The following is a 21,892-nucleotide window of genomic DNA, read 5'->3' on the forward strand; positions in this document are numbered from 1 at the left end:
ATTATATTTAATGACTAAAACTTTATGAAGGCTTTTCTAATGGAAGACAAAGCTGTTATTTGTAAGACTGGGGCTGACTTGGACTGGACTGTTTGCACTGATTTCAACCTCTGCATTGTTTTTTTTTATTTTCTAAATTAAAGATAGAATCAAATACACATCTCACTTATTCATTTGACCTTTATTTAACCAGAAAAAAAACATCTTGAGACTAAAAATCTCTTTTTCAAGAGTGTCCTGGCCACGACAGGCAGGAACTTTAGGTGGTCTTAAATATATGAACTCTTTTCTCAGCTATCTATTCTTTCTTGTGATTAAATCACTGTTATTAGAAAATTTGTCTTAAACTTAAATTCCGAGTAGCATTTAAAAAGTCTTTAAAAGTCTTAAATCTACCCTGCCTTAACAGTTTGAAACCTGGATTGATCCGTTTTCTTGTGCTGCATTCAGACACCTTTCGCAAACATTTTACCATGTGAAACCTGATAAAAATTGGTTTGATTTCTTGTTTTAAAAAATGGTGAGAGATGCAATGAAAAGGTGACAGGAAAATTAACAGAAAAATTGGTTTAAAATTAGTTTAAAGTGAGATGAAGAGAATTAATAGAAAAACTGTATATAAATAAATAGCCTAAATAAATAAATGAATAAATAGGTACAAATATCAAGTAAATTCTCTATATAATTATTAGTATAAACTTGAATTGATGGTTTTAAAAAAAATCTTTTTACATTTTTTGTGCAAATTTTCAGGTCTCTTTTTTGTAACTTTTCAGTAATTTCTTGCTTATTTGTGGTAATTTCTTTCCATGTTTTTGAGATAAATCAGGCCAATAAGCCAAAAGGGTTAAGCTGACTGAACCCTGAAAGTTGGAAAATCCAGAAAATTCCAACTTTTACACAGTTTTGCTATCATTATCCATGTTTTTTTGTATTTTTTCCGACATGTTGAATTTTTGTTTTTCCCACACAAAATTATACCATTGTCAGTTTATTCTTAAAAAGGATTTCTGGGCTACGCTTGTGCACAAAACAAACATCCCTTTCCCCCTCGGCTATCCCGTTTGCGCCGCTGTGTGTGACCGCCACCTTGTGGACATCTATTCCTCTTACACACTCGGATAAAAAAGTCCATTGTACGGTAGAGGGGGCCATAACGCTGAGTTTACCTTGACTCGCATGGTTGTGTCTACCCGTTACAGCCTGGTATAAGTGAAAGCCAGCCCGCTTTCAGTAGCACGGACCAAAGTTATCCCGGAATAAGGACAGCACGCATGTGCCGTCAACCCGGATGTAGATATTTTTGTTCGCGTCTGTTCCCCATCTCGACAAGTTATAACAAATTTGCTCTTAATCATGAATTATATACCTTAAAGCTTCTGCCAGTCTAAACCAAACCGGGTTAACCTGGCGTGACATGGATGTCACAGCAGCTCCACAACAGCCCGAAGAGCTGCACTTTGATTCACGGTGAGGGAACACAAGTGGCTAAAAATGTGTTTGTTTTCCTAAACTACGTGCATTTAGAGGACACATGTGGCCACTTTAAGCCCCGTCGTCTGTCCGCGTGGCTGTATTTTTCCTTCATAATATCGCATTTTGTGTTGCAGACTGTAACTTATACAGGATGGACTTCCGCGGCAGGAGGCACGAGCGAGGCAGCAACTGGACGGACCCGGAGATCGTGGAGCTGCTGCAGCTGTGGTCCGATGAGTCGGTGCAGATTGAGCTGGAGAGCTCGTTGCGCAACCAGCGCGTGTTTGACCGCATAGCTCATATCTTGCGCGAAAAGGGTATTTACCGCACCGGTGACCAGTGCAGGGAGAAGATCAAGAAGATGAAGCTGGAGTACCGCCGCATCAAGGACAACCACAAAATGAGGTCCTGGAAGTTTTATGATGTGATGGACAGGGTGCTGGCGAACCGGCCGGCTATTACTTACTCCTCCCTGGGCGGAGCTGTCATAGCTCAACAGGTGTTTCAGAGCCCCGGCGGGCCTGACGCATACCTGCAAGGAGCCCCAGCAGGCACCTTTGGTCCTGCGTCCACAGGTGGGTTTCTGTTCGGTCAGCCGCCGAAAACAGGAGATCCGCTGGATATTAAATGTGAAGACGTTGAGGAGAGCATGCTGAACTCAGGTGTTGCTCCTGAGATGTACTATGGATCTGGGGATGACCAGGAAACTGATGGGCAGTCTCTGCTGGGCGCAGATGACTCACTGGGCCGAGGAGAGAGCTCAACAAATGCAAGAATCTCACCTTCAGGTAGTCAGTCTGAATATTATCATTATAATATATATATATATATATATATATATATTTATATATATATATATATATATATATATATATATATTTTAAGCATATTCCTTTATATTCTATTAATAATGTGTGCTCTTCATTCTCTTGTTCTTACTGCATGGCGCTGCTACACCCCAATTTCTCAGTTTTGACATCAATAAAGTATATCTATCTATCTATCTATTATTATCATTTTCATTACCATACACTTCCTGCACAATTATCAGGCAAGTGAGTATTTTGACCTTGTCATTAATCACGGTTCCTTAACCCTTTGAAACCTGGGCAAATTGCTTTGAATTTCTTTCAAAAACAAGGAGAGAGGGCAACAAGCAACTTAACAAGATAAGTCAAAAAATGTGCAAAAAAATAGTAAAAAAAAGTTAAAAGAAACTTACCTGGAAATAAACCATAGAGCAGGCATGTCAAACTGGTCCACAGGGGGGCCGGTGTGGCTGCAGGTTTTGTTTCCAACCAAGTAGCAGCACACCAGACTTGACTCATTTAATCAACTGATCTCCGTCTTTAGACAGTTGGTTGGTCAAACTGTGTGCTCTTGGTTGGTTGGCACAAAAACCTGCAGCCACACCGGCCCCCCTGTGGACCAGTTTGACATGCCTGCCATAGAGGAAAGAAAAAGAATATATAACTATCTAACATTTTCCCCCATTTTTAAACATATCTTTCTAAGTCCTCGTCCTTTTGTTTCAAACTAATTTTGAGGTCATTTTCTAGTAACCTTTTTCTAATTTCAGTGTTTCCTCTAGGATTTTTTTCAGCAGCGGGGGCAGGCTCTCCGGGGAGCCGTGGCGGCGTAAACAAATGACACTTGACTGCAGATTTTAGTTTTATGCCCAGCATAATGCCCCTTTTTATTGAATGGTTGGCATGAAAATCGCTTTTTAAAGGCTGAATGTAAAATAAAAATAATAACAAAAATTAAACAATAAAATAATAAAAACAATAAATAATAATTTCTTGATGGGGCTGTAATCAGTGGCAAAGTTTGCACCCAGGCTCAGAACAATGGATTTTTCTTGTTTTTTTGTAGAACAGCTCTAAGGCTCTGTTGTACGGAAATTCCCCAAGAGGTGGCCCGTTGATGCTCAGCAGCATACATGCTGCAAGGTGATCCCCCTGCAGCTTGTTTCTCAAGTCAGTCTTCACCTACAAATAGAAACAATAATGAGATTGTTTCTGTGTTTCCCTTTATGTTTTTCTCCTCTCCTCTCATCTCTCTCTCCTGCACCATCACTTTGCTCTCCTGCTCCTTCACTCGGCACTCCCCCTCCTGTACTCTGCTCTCCTTCACTTTGTTGCACTGCTCCTCCCTGTCTGTCACTTGTCTTATACGATTACATATAACATTAACGTTGGATAATTTACACTCACGTCACATTTGATTACAAGTGTGAACATAATTTTTTACCTAACCATCATAATTTGAGTCAGTAAAAAGGCTAATGATACCTGACTAGCGCCATCCTCATCAGGTGTCTTTCTCTTCTTTGAAAAATATTTGAACAAGCTCATCTGAAAATGCAGTCAGCAGTTACATCATGGCGTGTATATCGCTTAATGCTATCAATTAGTTTACTCACGTTAGCGACACTGAGTTGAGTTGGCACCGGGCCCAATTAACTTAAGCTACGTAACCTTAGCTGGCCATCAATATTTTGCGAATGTTTATTTAACTAATAAAATCTATTATAAGTTTTCTTCAGCTAATAAGTCTACCTTTTCTCCGGTAAGTTGCACGCTATTTGGTTGTTTTTTTAAAAAAAAACAACCAAAAAAAAACAACGACATTTGAAGGAGCGGGGGTAGGATTTAGGAGTGGCGGCCCGCCACTCCTAAATGAGTGTAGAGGAAACACTGAATTTCTTGAAATTTGTGGGACATTTGTTTCCAAGTAGGTCATTGCCCCTTTTTCCTATGTTTTTTTTTCAAATAAATGATACCGATTTGCTCAGTTTCCAAAGGGTTAAATAGCTTTTGATAGGTGTCTGAAAGCAGCAACAGAAAACTGACGTCAAATCAGGTTTCAGAGCGTTAACCCTTTGAGACCTGGATTGAGATCTGGATTGATATCTGCTTTCAGATGCCTTTTACAAGCTGCGTAACCCCCTGAAACGCAAGCAAATTGGTTTGATTTCTTTTGAAAACATGGCCAAGAAAATCTGTGAGCAACTTGGCAAGAAATGTTCCACAAATTGCAAATAATTAGTAAAAGGTTCTAAGAAAATGACCTGATTTTTTTAAAGGGAAAACTCCGTTCATAATTGTTGTAATTGTTAATCTAAAACGGTGTTACAAAAAAAAAGGTTTCAGTTTTGAGTCATTTTCTGTTGAGTTTTTTTTCAACTCCCCTTTCTTCTTATTTTTAAGTCATTTTCTTGTAACTCTTTCCTTATTTCTTGCCTATTTTTAGGCCATATCTTGTAAAGTTGTCCATTGCTTTCCTCCCATTTTTTTTTGCAAATGTCAAACAACGTTTCTCAGGTTACAAAGAGTTAAAAAGTATTAAAATGCATTTAATTAATTCATCTAAAAATGAAGGCCTTAATAAGCATTTAAATGTCTTAAATTAATCTTTTGAGAAATTAGTTGAGAAGAATTACTTTTGTAATTTAGTTACACAGTAATTCTGCATGCTACTGCTACATACTACCAGTTGCTTTTTAATTGTGCACACTTATATATATATATATATTCCACCGAAAGACACAAATCTCACTTTATTGTAGTTGTTTGAGGGTGAGTAACATTTGGATAGACTAAGAGCATTTTATTTGTTTAAAGATAATTTAATTTGCCTCATAATTGTGCATGCAGTGTAGGGCTAGGAAGTGATATGTAATTGAAAAGCTGTTTCCTACTTTTTAAAACTGCAGGTTTTAGTGACCTGAACATTACCAGTTCTGCCACAGCTGCCACCCAGGCTGCTGGTGGTCTTGTGCCACAGGACACATGTGAGCAACCCAGTAAGAAGACGTCTCACCCCCCAACATCTGTGAGACAGAGGAAACGTCGCCTGGGTGGCAAAACATCCTGGGGCCATGGGGGTGCTAGATGCAGCAGTCAGAAGAGTTTGGATAAAACCTTAGCCAGCTTCCTAAGCTGGCAGCAGTCAGCAGAGGAGCGCCTCCTCTCCCTGGAGGAGGCGCGGCTGGAGAGAGAGCTGCAGGCTGAGGAGCGCAGGGAGCAGCAGGAGGAGAGGAGGGCAGAACAGGAGCGCCAGCATGAGCTCCGCCTGTTCAGCATGCTCACGGGGGCATTAGTTGCCGTCAGACAGGGTGCTTCGACGGCTGCGACAACACCGGCTGACCCCTCCTCCTCACCCCTGCCTCATCTGTCAGCGTCACTGATGACTGCAGCCGCCCCCTCTGTCTCATCATCTTTATCTCAGCCACTTTCAGAAGCTCCCACTACACAGGCTGTTTCCACGCAGGAGACAATAAAGTCAACGCCGCCTACATCTGTCAAAGCCTGCAAAATGTCTCAGATGATTTTGGGAACACTCAAAGGAGTAGGAACTCTCGGCCCGAGTGCGTACCTGTCCAACCGTGGCAACAGCATCCGACAGCATCAAGGTATACTCCAGGAGGGTTATACCCATTATGGGATGGACCGACACCATGACACAGATAACCCTGATGTGAGTCTGCGTCATGAATAAATACAAGTTAAAGCTGCCAGAAGGCTCTAATGTGGCAAAACGTGACACCTCAATCATTATTTACAAGCTCCTTTTCTCACTCCCAGGGTATAATCAACATGGGAACCAGTGAGAACAAACTGTGCTATGATCTTCTTCATAAACGCGTAAGATTAACAATGCAACCATATCTATGCAATCTAAATTATTCCTCCTGTGGTCACAAATGACTGTCGTTTTCCTTCCTGCTGCAGCTCACCAAGCCTGACATGCTACATGTTGACCCATCGTTGTTGCAGTATTCAGACTGGAGGGGACACACATTGTAAGAGATCAAAGTGGACATTTTTTTTTTCATTTTAATGAGCAGCTCATAGCAAAGTAACACTTTAACAAGATCTCCTAAAGTAAAACCCTCTTAATCTTTCTATCTTGCTTTCTTTCAGCCTCAGAGAGGAAGTTGCAAAGTTTCTGACTCACTACTGCTGTTCTCCAAACCTGCTGAAAGCTGACAACGTGAGTGAAAATGATTGCATTTAATACGGGAATGTAATACAAGCCTGTAAATATGTTTGTGGAAACAAATAAATATTAAATTACTACGGGCAGCAAACACAGTTCTGAGGTTCTTTATCATATTTAAACCACATTTACATTCTGTAGATTTATTATTCACTTTTTCTTCACAGTAAGTCAGAGGGGAATATTGTACAAGATTTATATTATGGATGCAGATAATGGGCACTGCATTTTATTTTTTTAAACATAAACTGTACAAAAGGCAAAAGATATCAATAATTTTAAGAAAACTAATGTACATTACGTATTGGGTTACTGTGGTGCCACCTGAACCACCTACAACACTACATTTTACCTATACCCGAATTGCCCGTTTGACTCTTAATTACATGTTATTTCCAAACATTATTTAAGGCAAATACGTCAATCTAGAGTATGTTGAAATACTTACATTTTTCTTTGTTTTTGTCTAACTAGTCTATTATATTAAAAAAAGACAATACCAGTACCACTACCCGTAACCTTAAAGTAATACCGATACCAGTAGAGTACCTCATTTTAAACTTTTTTTCTGCTTCATTAGACATCTATCATTTGAACTGAGACATACAGTTCTGTAAATCCACCAAAAGCCAAAGACATGTAGCATAGCTGTACAGTACTTTTGAACGGTAGCATCTCAAATAATAATTATAGTAATGAACTTAATTCATAGAGCACTTTTCATACAATGAATGCAGCTCAAAGTGCTTCATAATCAAAAATGCAACACAAAAAACAAGATTAGGCAATCAAGACAGGTGGTGATAAATAAGACATAAAAGTAAAATGTACAGAGACCAGTAAGAACTAAACATGGGGAATTTATATAAAATAATATTCACAAGAATTTTATAAATTAAAGCCAGACTAAATAAATAGGTTTTCAGCTGTCGTTTAAAAATGTTCACAGATTAAAGGTTAAATAAAAACTGCCTTCATAAAAGTTAGCAAGTACCAATACCCAGCCTCATGTGTAACAACTCCATCTGGATTTTGGTGATTTGTGTAAAGAATGTTTCCTTCCCATGACTAATACAAATGTCCAGCAAATTATGTAATCACTGAAAAAAGTATTTTCTTTTTAAATGTTTTACACTGCTGCTGCTGCTGAAGACATTTTGAGTTACAGCCATTCATTTTCAAAAATGAAGGCAGTGGATTCAATTAATCTGATTAACTCCGTAATGATTATAAAGACATTAAATGCTGCAAATGAACTAACGTAGCTTTTCCCTTTTTTTTAGGGCAACCAACTTAATTTGCAGATGTAATGAATGGCTGTTTTAGTGGGGGGATGAATTTGTAGCACATTTATCAGGCCTCCGTCTGTGGCTTAATTGGGTCTTTCATAACACGGTGGATGCGTGTGTTTGTTCAGGTTGTGGTGACAAATGGCTGTGGCTCCCTCTTCTCGTGTATTGCTGCAGTAATTTGTGACCCGAAAGGTAGGTTCAGAATGCACTGTCATGCACACACAATGCATCCATATCTATACTGTATGAATACAAATATGCCCACAACAACAACAGGAGTTTTTTTTTTTTGTTTTTTTTTAAATGATCGTTCTATTAAGCACAACAGAATGGGAACGTTGCAGCATAATCTTTTAAACGTAACACTTTTTCATTCAGTTATTTATTTAGGCAGCTACATACATTGCTTATTGCTTATTCTTTTGTGCCACTGCAAGCAAGGCATTGTTTTGAGCAATGTAATATATTTGTTTCACTCAATAAGGCCGTTGAAGATCATCAGCCTGAAAAGCAGCCCATATGCGCCTATTTATTCCCAACTAAGATTACCAATTAATTCATGCAAATATGCACAGTGTACAATTTAGAGCAGCAAAATTATTAATTGGGGAATTTGCTTCTAAACTAGCAATAGAAATACCCACTAATTTCCCAAATAGTGGCTTATGTTGGTCTTGATGTTTGTGTTTGTATTCAGATGTCATGTTTCATTGTGTTTTTCATGTTGTAGATGCCATTCTCATTCCTACTCCTTTCTACGGTGTTATCACTGAGGATCTACATTTGTATAGTGGTGTCAAACTCTTCCATATCCCTCTTGACTGTGAGGTAGGAACACAGAGCCTGGTGTACGTGCTGTGCTGACTATTTGTTTAAAATGTTTGTTCTATATGTACTTTTATACATCCACTCTAACTCACATTTATATGGACATTGCATTCACCTTTGAAGGACGGGCCCATCTGTGTTCTTTTCTGTGTTTTTTTTTAATGGAAGTGGGACACACACATACTTCAAACATGCTGTTCACTGACAGTGTAACCATGGAGATTGAAAAAAGTGTTAGCTTGGAAGATTTGACCTTGAAGGTGGAACCTGGTGCTATTAAACCTTTTTTTAACCAGGTGAAGACACGTAGAGCTTCAGTATAATAGTGATATTTGTAATGTATGAGCACATAACTCTCTGAAACCTGAACAATTTGGCTTGATTTGTTTAAAAAAATGGAAAGAAAATAATGACCAACCAGAAATGACCATAAAATTAGTGAGAAAATAATTTAAAAAAAAAAAAAAGTTATAAGAAAATTACCTGAAACTAGCAAAAAAGAAAAGTTAAAAAGAAGATTAAAAATGCACAATAATTATAATAAAAATATATATCATTTTCTTTAAACATATAATTATAAATATAGATTTCTTGATCATTTACTCTAGTTATATAGTTATAAATCCATTGATTTTCTCTCTATCTCTCTCTTAAAGGGAATTGTCAGGTCATTTCTTTGTCACTTTTTACTGATGTATTTTGCAAGACATTTCATGTCAAGTTGCTGTTTTCGTTTTTTTCCCCGTGTTTTTGAAAGAAACCAATTTGCTCATGTTTCAAAGACTTGAATCCTTGTGAAAGGGGTCTGAATGCAGCACAAGAAAACCAATGCCCATCCATGTTTCAAAGGGTTAATAAATCCACAGTCAGTGCGTCTCCTTCAGTTACATGGCAGTTGACATACACCCAGTGGGGAGAAGCAGTTAGGACCACCGGAGCATAGAAGCTAAGCAATGTTCTTCTATGGCCCGGGACTGTGGGCTCGATGTTAGTGTGGTTCCAAAAGTCACATGATTACACAAAGTGACAGATCAGCGGCAGTGGTACCTCCTTGTGTTCTGCAAAGTCAAATGACTGTTTCTGTTAAAAGAGTCTGGTGGCTCTGGCAGGGAGCAGCAGCAAACCATATTTTACCCACCTAAAAAAAGGACTGGGAAGTGCCTGTTAAATATTGTATATGCCATACAGTATTAATTCATTATTGACATTATCACTATGTAGGCCAGCCTTTTTTTTAAAAATACATTAATGAAGTTATGGAAATGGAATTAAATATTATGGAAAAGTTTTAAATATTATATATATATTGATATATTGATATTGATATTTTATTATATATGGAATATCTTTGAATATTAATTTTACCTCAGAGTACACAGGAGTTACCATCTCCCACCGACTCCATGGTTTAGTTTGGTCATTGTCAGGGCCGCCACAGCTCTACTAGACTCTGTTTCTAGAAGGGCTTGGGAAAGTAGCATTTTGAGGCTAAAGCATACATAGTTTGACCAAAATATTAATTTTCAAATTTGAATACATTGGGAACAACAGTGCTACAATATGGTATAAAAACTTTTAAAAATAATAATAATAACAGTTGAGGCATTCTTTAAGTCCAGCATGTGATCACACGCAGAAAGGTGTACTGTCAGCTGTCCAATTTGAATGTTGTCTTGATATTTTTATTTTATTTTTTTTAGGCTAATGGCAAAGACAGTCGACCCTTCCAACTTACTGTTGGCAAACTAGAGGAAGGTCTGCAAAAGGCTAAACAAGAGGTAATTCATGAATGCATTTTTGTTAAGCACACTTGCTCTTAATAAATATTTAAAGAAAGAAAGAACCACACCAAAAATGCATAGAGAAAGCTCTTTGTTTAGATTAAGCGCTTGGATATTCCATTTTTTTCTCAGTGATTTGTTTTTCAGCTTTATCTCTGAAGACTGTGAAGATACATTTTAAAAACTTTATATTTCTTTAAAATCTGCCCATCTCTTTCAGGGTTTAACCATCCGAGGTGTGATACTTATGAACCCCCACAACCCTCTGGCTGAGATCTACACCCTGAAAGAGATGATTGCCTTCTTGGAGTTCGCCAAAAGGTATGTTTGCCCCGCTATTATCTCATGCTGCGGCCTAACACTGTAATCCTCCTGTCAGTCCTGTGGCTCCTTTAAGCACGTTGCCAAAGCACTGCATACACTTCCTAGAGTGAACTCTTTTATTTTACGGCCCGAGAGCTCTGTCCCGTGTGTGGAATATCAAGCGCTCTTGATGGAGTTTTATCACCTCTCTTAACCATCAGCATATTGTCAAGTGCAGCCATGTGCCAAGGAGTCTCCTGCATCATCTATTGTTTTCTAAATGATCTTGCCAGAGTAATTCCCCCCACAGACCTTTGCCGGCACTGAGCTGTTGTAACCATAAACCACAGCGCTTTTACTCTGACGTAGGACGTTGAAGGGACCATTTTACGTTAATGTTTCATTTTCTTTGTCATAAAGATTCATTAACAATATGAGACCAAGGTTTATTAATGCTGCACTTTGTGTATTTGTTATCTTTCTCTCCGCTATTTCCCGCCTTAGACATGAGCTCCATGCTATCGTCGATGAAGTGTACATGCTGACAGTCTTTGATGAATCTGCCGCCTTTCACAGTGTCCTCAGTGCAGACAGGTACTGCATGAACCTAACCTCTGCGTGATTACTCTATTAGACCTTCAATCATAGCAACTGTAGCCAAAGACAGCCTCTTAACTGCTAATGATGTGCTTTTATTTCAGTTTGCCCGACCCACAGAGGACGCATGTAATGTGGGGGTTGAGCAAGGTACGTACTGTGTATGACAGTGTCATACTTTTATATCTCCTGTAAAGTGAAATCTCAGCTTTTCTTCAGTGCAGTTCTTCATTTCCTTCCTCTTGTTGTTTTTAGGACTTTGCAATGGCAGGAATCAGAATAGGCACTCTCTATACTGAGAACAGAGACCTGGTGGAGGCTTTGGCCCAGTTGGGTCCCTTCCACGGTATCCCAGGAACCACCCAGCACCAGGTTGCACAAATACTTCAGGATAGAGGTATGATTCCCCGATTCACATGTACTTTTGCAAACACATTGAACTAAAAAAAAAAAAAACCCCATCAACCCCATTTCCGTGAAGACCAGTCAAAATTCACACTATCAGCTGTCCTTGTGCAGCGCAAGTGGTTTGTTTGGACAAGTGCAAATTCATAAATTCAAATTATTTTGGATGCAAGCTGCTGAACAATTCAAACATGTGCTTCATTGCGGTTTCCCTGCTTCCAAAGTTCAAAATATCACAATATTCCCTCATAGGGATATTGGTTTGCAGCCAGGATTCATACAAAACACGCAAAACAGCTTCAATGGACAACAAACAGCAAAGCTGAAGGAGTGGTTCAGTAGGAGGTTCTGCAACATCTAGGTCAGAGTACAAGTACACAGTCTGAGCAATGTGCCAATGAGTAATCCACAGTTAACAGTATAATGCTTTTTTACTGGTTAATACATAAGCAAGGACGAAGGAAATATTTGATCTTTTTTAACACGGTGACCTGAGGATAACAGTTGACGTGAGGATAACAGTTCAAACTCAAAAGAGCACTGTCACTTGGCATCGCAGAAGGGAGGAGGCCTTCATCCAGGAATACTTCAACTGCAGAATGACCATTTGTATGTCAAGTACTCACCACATTATGTTAAATTGACAAAGAAAACTTTGTTTGCCTCACATGCCTCCACAGTGGACAGAAAATCCAATAATGTTGAACAAGTTTCATGAAATGAAGTAAACAGAAACTGTGTTTAATTACAACAAAACTATATCAAAGCATCCATTTAGAAACTCTCACACACCTCAAGCAGTGTAATCCAAGGTCTCATTCGTTCACTCATACTCATGCTCAGTACTTCTCAAACACATGTATTTTTGATTTTAAACTCTTCAGTCTTTGCGAGGCTGAGTAGCATGCCTGGGCACAACAGTGGTTTGAAATCTGCTGAAGTGGAGCTCATACACACACATGTGTTCAGGCACAGTCAGGGTGGTCCTTATAGGCGGAAATATTTAAATAGTAAGTTTTTAGCAAAGACGCATGTGTTTGAGAATTACTGAACATACGACTGGATAAATGAGACTTTGATCATACTGCACCAGTTGTGTGAGAGGGGAAATGGATGTTTTGCTGTTGTTAAACATTGACCCCAGTAACTTAAGTTCATAAAGAATTTTTGCCCTTTTTTAGGATTGTCTGTTCACCATAGAGGCATGCCAGCCAAAGTTGTCTTCAGGAATTTAAAGGAACATATGATGAGTAACTGATATACAAATGATTATTTTGGGGGTGAAGTATTCTTATAGCACCTGTAAGTTATATGGGTCAGTAAGCTGGACTTGACTCCTGAGTGAAATCTTACTAGCCACTTCAATAAAGCTACCGAGCCTGTATTTGTTGGCCAAAGTTCCTATACCAAGCAACGATACAGAACATTAAAACATTTACAGAAAAGAGTCATCATCTCAGAGGAAACATTAACAGTGCAGCCCAAGTATTTCAAGCCATCTGCCACTGTTGATGGTGGCTAGTACTGGATTGGGAAGTCTAATTATCATGTCTTACGTTTTGGACACATTCACACCAAGATTCAATATCAGCGACCACTGGCCAATGCTGAAGCTCCTCCCATTCGGGAAGACTTATTATCAAAGAACTGTATGAAAAATACTGTCTCCTTTTTGGGCTTCTTCTGAAATGACAGGATGGCATGATTTTCAATTTATACTTACCTATTGTCATCTCACACTCTCGTGTTCCAGAGTGGATCAGCGAGGAATTTTTGCCAGAGAACAGGTGCAGACTGAAAGCTGCTCACAGTTACTTGACAGGAGAGCTGCAGAGTTTGGGCATCCCTTACCTGAACAGACCTGCTGGGCTGTATGTTTGGGCTGACTTAAGAAAGGTACAAAGATCAAATCCATGATAAGATGTCGGGGCTGATATTTCTGTTCTTACTCACTAATTCAAATGCAAAATAACTGCACGCTGTTATTTCTTGAAAACATTGTGTGCGTGTGTGTTCCTGTACTGTAAGCTTGATGTTTCAGTTCTGTCCCTCCTTTTTGGTAGTACCTCAGAGAGGCCTCGTTTGAGGAGGAGCTGTCTCTGTGGAGGCGTTTCCTCAGACACAAGGTGGTTTTGAGCTGCGGTCAGGCCTTCTCCTGCTCCGTGCCTGGCTGGTTCCGCATTGTCTTCGCAGACCAACAGCATCACCTTCAGCTCGGTCAGTGTGAAGTGTTATAAGCACACTCAGTTGTTAAATAAATTAATAAATAAATAATAATAATAATGGTAAACCATATTTATATAGCACATTTCATTCAAGAAATACAGCACAAGGTGCTTTATAACAAAGAAATTACATGCACCAAGTGCGTCACATGAAAAGACATAAAGATGAGATCAGAGTAAATTACATAGAATGCAGCTTCACATGGATAAAAACCATTTGATAGTACTAGTAAAAGTAAGACAAAAATAAGGAAAAAAATAGAATGCACAGGAAGCATACCATGAGATGAAAATAAAACCCATTAAAATAGTATTGATCAAAATAAAGCTAAAAAATTGTGTGTATAAAATTAAGGAAAATACATTTTAAAGAGGTTCACCAGTGCATAAGTGTTCAGCCACTCTCTGTCTTAGATGTTGAAAAAGTTATTTTTCATGTTTTTTAATAATGTGCTGTTGTTATCTCCCAGTGCCCATTGTCAACTTTAAAATAGATATTGATAAGATCATATCTATTATTTTCAGTTAATCTCCTGCTTTGTGTCTTAAACTAGCTATTGATTGGATAATAGTTACTAGCTTGTTCTGTAAATGTTTTGTGTTATTTCAGGGCTGAAGCGAATTAGAGAGGCCTTGAAAGAAAATTATGAAAAAAGCACAAGCCCCGATTCACGCTCTATCAAAGAAGCCAGTGAGGAGAGCAAAACACCAGAAAAAGAGGACAGTGCCGATTCAGACAGTGCTGTGGTTGTCAATTCAACATCCTCACCCCAGAGCAAGTCATCTGACCAGCTGAAGGAGAAGGATAGCCCCGTTCCTGACACAGGCCCGCTGGCCACTGAGGAGTTAGTTTTGCTGGACTGCCAAGCATCGAAGCCCGCAGACAGTCTGGACTCTCTGATTGGCACACTCAGGCAGCAGATCCACTCGTCTGATTGGCTGGAGAAAAACACTCCAGAGCTGTCTGCTGGGGAGGACCCAGAGATTCTTGATGTATTCAAGGCCCTGCTGCAAAGAGCCAGAAAGTAAGCTTAGGATAAACAGGCACGAACATAGCTGCCAGATTTCAAGAGGCAGTTCTTCAGCATCCTTCTTAGTCCCTGCGTTTATAGTGAAAAGCTTGACACAAACACTTGACACAAGGTCACATCTGATGCCTATTTCTGGGTGAAGAGGAAACGTTTAGCTGAGAGCAGGCTAAAGAGGAGAGAAGGAGAAAAGTAGGAATGAAGGACAGGGCAGAGTCATTTTCTATCTGCATCTTGAGGCCTTATTTTTAAGCTGCTAAAGGGAGACGGCCTAGCCTTGTTTTTGTAATCCAGACTGAAAGATGTATGTTTATTTACTCGAACTCTAAATGAATGCCAAATGTAAATCAACCAAAATCAGTCACACTTTCTTTTTAAAACATTTTCATTGTAATCTGAATTGTACATCTCCATTATTTGGTCATATGCACTTTATTTTATCAGAATGAATAAAGATAGAGCTAAAGGAATTAATTATGATGTATTTATGTGACAGTAATCTTTTATTTAGAGTACATCTAAATTTGTCAGTGATCATTTTTTTGACTTAAACATGTTTATGTTTTTATTTAAAGATATCTGCTATTTTGTACGAAACATGCTCTGAAGGCAGATCACTGTGACACTTTTCTAGAGCTTTGTTTTTGGTGGGCTGTAGGCACCCTTCCATTGCAACAAAGCCAACAAAGTGGGCGGTACTGTTTGACGAAGAGGGGAGATATCTGAGGGCGAAGATGACATCAACCGCATCACACTTTGCCCCGCTGTGAGAAACCGAGAGTGGGATTTCCTTAAATGTTTTGTCATGGTGACTTGTTCACACCCCCCCCACACACTTTCTGCATTTGACACAAACACATATCTCAGTGTTATATTGTGTCAACAGAGTATCTCTATATTATTATTTATTTTAGTTTTACTGTAAATGCTATTTTTTATTCCTTGTTGCATAATGTGAGCTACACAAACTTCTGCTTCCTCAAATATTGAATGGCCGTTATGGGTGCTTTCACTTTCTGTACAGTGGAGAATTCACGGGGAAATTTAGCCACTGGCTGGGGGAGTTTCCATTTCAGCAGAGGCGGAGTAAATCTGAAGGGCTTGACTTGCATGTGAGGGCTTGTGGACCTAAGCAGTACAAGTAGGATGTTCAAGGTGTTTGTACAGCAGCCTAGTATTTGTATAGCAGTAAACTAGTGTAAAGTAGTGTAAACATTGCTCTACCTGTACACACACTAACTTCACAGCTTTTCTCCACTGTACAACAACAAAGGTAAGACGGTACTCTCATTATAATTCTACATTTTCAAAGCTGATTTATAATGACAAGATTAGTTTTGGGACAGATTTTTCAGCACACTATAATTACACATCTAATTTGTCCTGTTATTTCTGTTTCCCCCTGCCTCTCTCTCTTTCAGTGGTGTAGAAATATGAAGTTGCCGGAGCTGGGGGACTCGATCAGTCGCTTCAGGTTCTCTCAGTCCTGTGTGGGGTTGGCTGGTTGCCTTTGTGTGTGCTATGCAGTCTGGACACCGTACTGGCTGAAAGAAAGGGGACTCTGGGCAGAGTGGAATGACATGGAAAGTGACCAGATGAATCGTAAATATGGCACAGTCTTCAACGGTGAGCAGCAAGCTGTATTTAGATCTTTGATATTTTCTGCAGTTAACAAATCAAACTTGTCATGTGTCTGAAGCTGTCACTCAGAGTGAGGTTCAAGGTTTGATTGATATATAGTATTACATGTTGGAAAAAAACATGAGGCAGGGCAGCATATTTAATAAGACATAAACATTTGATGTGCTGTGTTGGTAAGGCAGTAGCCTCAGGGAGACTTTTTTTACACCTTTGAATCTCTAGAGGGGATCAGAGGAGACTTGGAAAAACACTGGGTTGCAGAAGAGCTGCTCAGTAGTTGTAAACAAGTTGAAGCTCGCTCCTGTACCAGCGAAGTGCATTTTTTGTGTGAGTTTTCTCAATTGGCTGGGGGCAAATGTACCAAAATCTTGGTCCGCTGGACTTTGTCAGCAGCATATTATTTCTTGTCATTGTTGACTAAAATATATTATGTGTCCTGTCAGTTTGTTCTATTCCAGTTGACATTGTTACAATGCAAACACACTTCTCAGAATGAAATGAGTGTAGTATTGCATTGTCTTACCTTACTATGCATGTAGTCACAGGCATGAAGCGAGCTAATCCACTTCCAGAAAAGCTGCTGTCCTTTTGAGGTTTTGGTGAAAGCTACTGTCAAACTATTAAAACAGTATTAGACAACAAATCAGGGGTGTAAATATAGATAATGTGGTTGTACTGGGGTCTTTACGGTGGGAGTCCCATAGAGATAGCGACCCCCAACAATGTGCTGAGCAAAGAATGGACCCTTGTGAGTGATTCAGATAATCTCCTCAGATTTACACCTGTGTTCAAAGAAGAATTTAATAGAAAATAAAACTGGTATTCAAGATATATGCCTTTAAAAAAAGACAAACAGATCACCACTATGCTTTTTTTAAGGTTAAAAAAAAACCAGTCAGCAATCTATATTATGTTTGTTCAACATAAACTATAAAAATTATAAATAAAACAGTCAATAAAAAAAATCAGTTAAATGTATGATTTCTAATTTTATTTGGTATTTTTGTCATAAATAGATTTGCACTGATAATTTCTAGGTAATATGTAAGTTTATGTTGTCTCCTCTTGATCACATGAGACAAGACTATAAAGTAGCTAGTTGACACAAAATTTGGCATTAGGTCCCGTCATAAGTGTTTAATCGGGCCGTCATTACTACCATACGCCACTGCAACAAATTCAATGATAGTGATTATAAATTTGGAAACAACAAAATATACCATAAATAAAAGAGTTACATTAAAGGTATTGGAAAAATAAAAAAATAGTCCAGTAACAAGTAACTAACTCAACTAAAATCATAAAGTAGACCCTCATTCTAGGAACAAACAAAGCATCACTAGTGAAAAATCTATATTAAGTCATTGAAAGTATGCCACAGTGATAAACAATTGTCTCTTTGTGTTAGAAATTGTCTGTGTTGTATTCTAATATGTACATTTTTGTATTTTGCAAACACACTTTTAGAATGAATGCAATGTAGTTAGCTCTATATACACGAAAACTACCGAAAAAGTACATGAACTTTTGTTTTTACTCTTCTGCTTTCAGTTGTAGGCAGACTTGTTGTGAGAGCATCAGTCCAGAAGTGTGTCATTTCCAACAGGTTTCACTTTGTTGTCTGCAGCTGGTTTATTGGTGGTTTCCAGCAACAGCTGAAAGAAAATAGTGGATGCAGCCTTTGTCATTTACATCTAGAAGCTATAAGATCACACTGCCTATAAATATCAAAGAAGCCAGCTCACTAAATATTATTAAAAGAAGCATTATCGTTACACTATAGCCTTTAACTAGCACTGACTTTCTAAAACTCTTCTTTGTATACCTCAGACTGCTGCAATTCTTTTCAAATGTTTTATCTTACTTGATTTTATGATTTATGATTTTATCATTAGATTAGATTAACTTTATTATCCCAGAAGAAATTGAAGGGCCAAGCAGCTCACAGTAAAAAGAATAACACAACAAGACAATAAAAACTAGTAAAAAAAAGTACTAAAAACAACAGATAAAAACAGGAAACAGGTTAAAAAAAACCCAAAAAACACAAGCCTAGAAAACACTAAAGGCCTAAAACCTTAAAATAAAAATCAGAGGGCAGCAGGTCAATAGTAGGAAAAACTCAACAGTAATCTAATTATTTTATGATTTTAAGCACTTAATTTTTGTTTTGAACTGTTATTAAATGTCCCTTTTTGCTGAATTACCTTGCTGCTGTTTTTATCGTAAAGCACTTTATGCTGCATTTCATGCATGAAAGGTGCTGTATAAATAAAGATTATTATTAGTAGTAGTAGTAGTTGACGTAGTATTGCTATTATTCTTGTTATTGTCATTATGATTCCTATTTATAGTAGAAACGTAATGTAAATGTGGCAAATTAGAGTTCATATCAATCAGTCTAGTTTTACTTTCCAAATTTAATGTGTGTTTCTGTTGTGTTTCTCAGCCCTGGAAGCAGAGAGAATATTTGGAGTTCTTTCCTTCCTCATGGCTGTGAGCACTGCTGCTCTGTGTCTGGTGTTTGCCCTCTGCTGGACGTCTGACACGGTGCACTCCTACTCCAACACGCGCTCTCTCCTCATGGCAGGACAGGCCCTCTACCCCACCACGCTCCTACTGCTCACCATGGCGTCCACAGGTAACACCATGCACTGCTCAGAATATTATGTGAGCCACACACACCATGTTTTTGTGTTGAACTTAATTATTAATTACACTGCTGTTTTGAGAGTTTTAAAAATAATATATACATTCCCAGGTAAAGTAGTTGAAAACAGCTGCATTTCCAATTAACCTCCAAATAGCTTTTTGGTTTGTGTAGTACATGTCAGACCCACACCTCCAGAAACTCTTTAATGTACTGCTCATTTACATACCCCGCAGGGCTGCAGTTTTAAAGAGACGTTTTACTTTCCTTGGAATTGCAGTTCATTATCATACAAACTCTTGCTAAAGCTCCAGGCATGTAATAATTGACCTTAATGACTTTTTTCTTTTTTCCACAATGATACTTGATATGACTCATTTTTCTACTCCATCCACAGGTTTCTTCTTCCTCCTCAGCTGGTCTATCTTCACCTATCACCACCGAGAAGAAATCAATCAGGACATCTCCAGGCTCGGCTCCTCCTATTGGCTCGGGGCTTTAGGTTGGGTCCTGCTGTTGGTCGTGGAGGGGATTGTCTTTGTAGCTGAGCAAGCTGTTGTGCCTGACATCCTGCCAGACTTAGAGAAATCTGTGGAGTCATGGCGGATTGCCTCTCAACTAAAGGCCGCTAAACGCTCTTTCAGCGATGGTTATTACCCCTGTAACAGCCACAGAAACATGGCTCCTGAGAGTCTTGAGTGGAGTTCAGATATGAGGACATAACCGAGGAAATGAATGTGAATGTGTAAGTTACACATTAATGCACACAGACTCGATGAGAACCCAGCAATCTCTCACTGCTTTACAGATCTATACAGCCAGACTGAGTATTGATTAACTGTGTTGGGAGTTAAGTGTTTGCCAGAGGAATTAAGTCTGAATTTTGAAAGTCTGAAGGACCCAGCTTTGTGAGGAGCTGATCGTGGTGGTTATCCTCCAGTTTGCTTTCAGTATAGACTGAAATGAAATGAAAACACACTAAGAACCAACAACACTGGCTGGAAAACGGCCAAACAAATGCAAGACGAGAACTGTTCTCGGACAAGGTGCAGACAGGCATTTGCAAAGTTTTAAACTTCATAAAACTTTTTTACAGGTTAGCCTGCTCCCCTAGGAGCAGATCCAGTGGTGGAGAGTTTACAGATGAATTTATGTAAAAAAAAAAAAACCACTCGCTAACACATTCATCTCCTACCTTTCATTGAAAGTTTTAGCAGGAGCTGCAACGTTGTTGATGAATGTTATAATAGCGCCATCTTGTGATGCCCATGTAACACATCTTAAAGTCCTCATCAAAAGAAAATAAATTTTTTGCAAATGTACAGGGACATCATAATTGTTTTTTCCTGTGGAAGTTTTAAGTGTTTTGCTGATGATCAGTAATAAACATCTGTGACCATACCCTTTTTAAATGATCATTTAGCAGAAATTAGTTATCATATGGTATGTAGCAGTAGCTCCCAACTCTTTTCCTAAAGGGACCCTTTTTTCTTTTATTGGGTACACTGATGACCCCTGACTAAGTGACATATTTTATGGATATGTAATATGAGTGCATTCATTGCATAAGAATAGCAGTACAAACAACTGAAAAAATGTAAACAGCGGTGTGAGGATTCAGGCAGCCCAGGGAGAGCAGCCCCTATCATAAATGTGTTGTCAACATAGCAAAAGGACATCATCTTTAAAAAGAACCATTAACTAGAGATGACAACTTTGGCACCGAAGATTGAACTGTTTCGAAATGTTTTGTCACTTCCACTTTTTTGTAGTTTGATAAGGGATTTGAAACGTGATCATGTCAAACTTGGACAAAAAGTTTTAAAGGGGCATAAATGTTTGAGATGTTGTGTTGGGTTGACTAAAGAGAGATTTTTGAGGATTGTGCTATAGTTGTTAGAGACCTAGGTCTAAGGCATGGGAGTAGAGAAGCAGAGAGGCCGGCTGAGGCCAAACAATGTGCAGCAAATATTATTTCTAAATAAAAATCGTTGGACGCAATGTCTCTGAATATTATTATTCATTACACCTTATTATTCATGTGTATTACCATTACAGCGAGTGCAATAAGAATTGGTAAGAATATTTCTATATTCCAGGCAATCTATACATTCAAGAAATTTGACTTGACACCATAGATTCATTTTTAGTTCATGGATGAAACCATTAAATTTAATTAACTGCAGCATAGGACTGTCATCATTATGTCATAAAACAATGCGAAGAAATAGTCACCATATCCTACAAGAACTAAATAAGTATTTGACAGTTTGATTGTATTTGCATGACACCTATTTAGGTAGCCTTTTGTGCCGGGGAAAAGGGAGCCTTTATGTACTGACTGTAATGCCAGATTCTGCCAGTAGATGTTGAGCGAACAGGTTCTGAAAGGTTTCAAAAAGGTTTCAAAACAGGAATTTTTAAGTAATGAACGACAGATTTAAAATCTTATAATAATAAGTACTCTGTAAAATAATGGCTACCATCTGGTATATTCACCCTCAAATGTGCAAATCTATCTTTGTCTTGGTGTGGAAAAAGTCAGTATTAAGCAAATATGATAAAATTATAGGCTTATTCTATATATTCTTGGGGAAAAAAATTATGAATAACAATTGAAAACTTTTCATTCAAATGAATATTAACTTATTTCCTTTGATAA

At 38.4% G+C, this 21,892-nt stretch overlaps 3 protein-coding genes across 3 annotated transcripts in view; 2 read left to right on the forward strand and 1 right to left on the reverse strand.

Moving 5' to 3' along the window:
• Positions 1 to 2,813, reverse strand: part of furinb (furin (paired basic amino acid cleaving enzyme) b) — a 111,535-nt gene extending 108,722 nt beyond the window's left edge. The window contains exon 1 of the mRNA XM_088079971.1: positions 2,699 to 2,813. The gene's annotated coding sequence lies outside the window, so the exon portion shown is untranslated. The remainder of the gene's footprint in view (positions 1 to 2,698) is intronic.
• On the forward strand, positions 1,162 to 15,413 carry accs (1-aminocyclopropane-1-carboxylate synthase homolog (inactive)). Its single transcript, XM_088079970.1, has 16 exons — positions 1,162 to 1,470; positions 1,611 to 2,264; positions 5,195 to 5,958; positions 6,066 to 6,125; positions 6,213 to 6,283; positions 6,405 to 6,474; positions 7,898 to 7,964; positions 8,503 to 8,600; positions 10,301 to 10,378; positions 10,602 to 10,702; positions 11,189 to 11,278; positions 11,386 to 11,431; positions 11,537 to 11,678; positions 13,440 to 13,582; positions 13,750 to 13,903; positions 14,522 to 15,413. The coding sequence occupies exons 1-16, from the start codon at positions 1,422 to 1,424 to the stop codon at positions 14,938 to 14,940; spliced, it is 3,006 nt and encodes a 1,001-aa protein (XP_087936096.1). The 5' UTR covers positions 1,162 to 1,421; the 3' UTR covers positions 14,941 to 15,413.
• A 139-nt stretch (positions 15,414 to 15,552) lies between these two features.
• Positions 15,553 to 21,231, forward strand: LOC148189154 (uncharacterized). Its single transcript, XM_088079973.1, has 4 exons — positions 15,553 to 16,212; positions 16,361 to 16,565; positions 19,030 to 19,221; positions 19,628 to 21,231. The coding sequence occupies exons 2-4, from the start codon at positions 16,373 to 16,375 to the stop codon at positions 19,951 to 19,953; spliced, it is 711 nt and encodes a 236-aa protein (XP_087936099.1). The 5' UTR covers positions 15,553 to 16,212; positions 16,361 to 16,372; the 3' UTR covers positions 19,954 to 21,231.
• The last annotated feature ends 661 nt before the right edge of the window (positions 21,232 to 21,892 follow it).

Source organism: Plectropomus leopardus, chromosome 7 (genome assembly GCF_026936395.1).
Source record: "Plectropomus leopardus strain MGB_pleo_1.0 chromosome 7, ASM2693639v1, whole genome shotgun sequence".
Classification (NCBI taxonomy): Eukaryota; Metazoa; Chordata; class Actinopteri; order Perciformes; family Serranidae; genus Plectropomus; species Plectropomus leopardus.

Bases quoted from the DNA above. Each gene is read 5' to 3' on its own strand.
- LOC148189154 (XM_088079973.1), top strand. From the start codon at position 16,373: ATGAAGTTGCCGGAGCTGGGGGACTCGATCAGTCGCTTCAGGTTCTCT. The intron at 16,566-19,029 runs GTGAGCAGCAAG...TGTGTTTCTCAG, and splicing joins ATATGGCACAGTCTTCAACG to CCCTGGAAGCAGAGAGAATA. The intron at 19,222-19,627 runs GTAACACCATGC...CTCCATCCACAG, and splicing joins GCTCACCATGGCGTCCACAG to GTTTCTTCTTCCTCCTCAGC.
- accs (XM_088079970.1), top strand. From the start codon at position 1,422: ATGTCACAGCAGCTCCACAACAGCCCGAAGAGCTGCACTTTGATTCAC. The intron at 6,284-6,404 runs GTAAGAGATCAA...GCTTTCTTTCAG, and splicing joins GACTGGAGGGGACACACATT to CCTCAGAGAGGAAGTTGCAA. The intron at 11,279-11,385 runs GTACTGCATGAA...CTTTTATTTCAG, and splicing joins AGTGTCCTCAGTGCAGACAG to TTTGCCCGACCCACAGAGGA.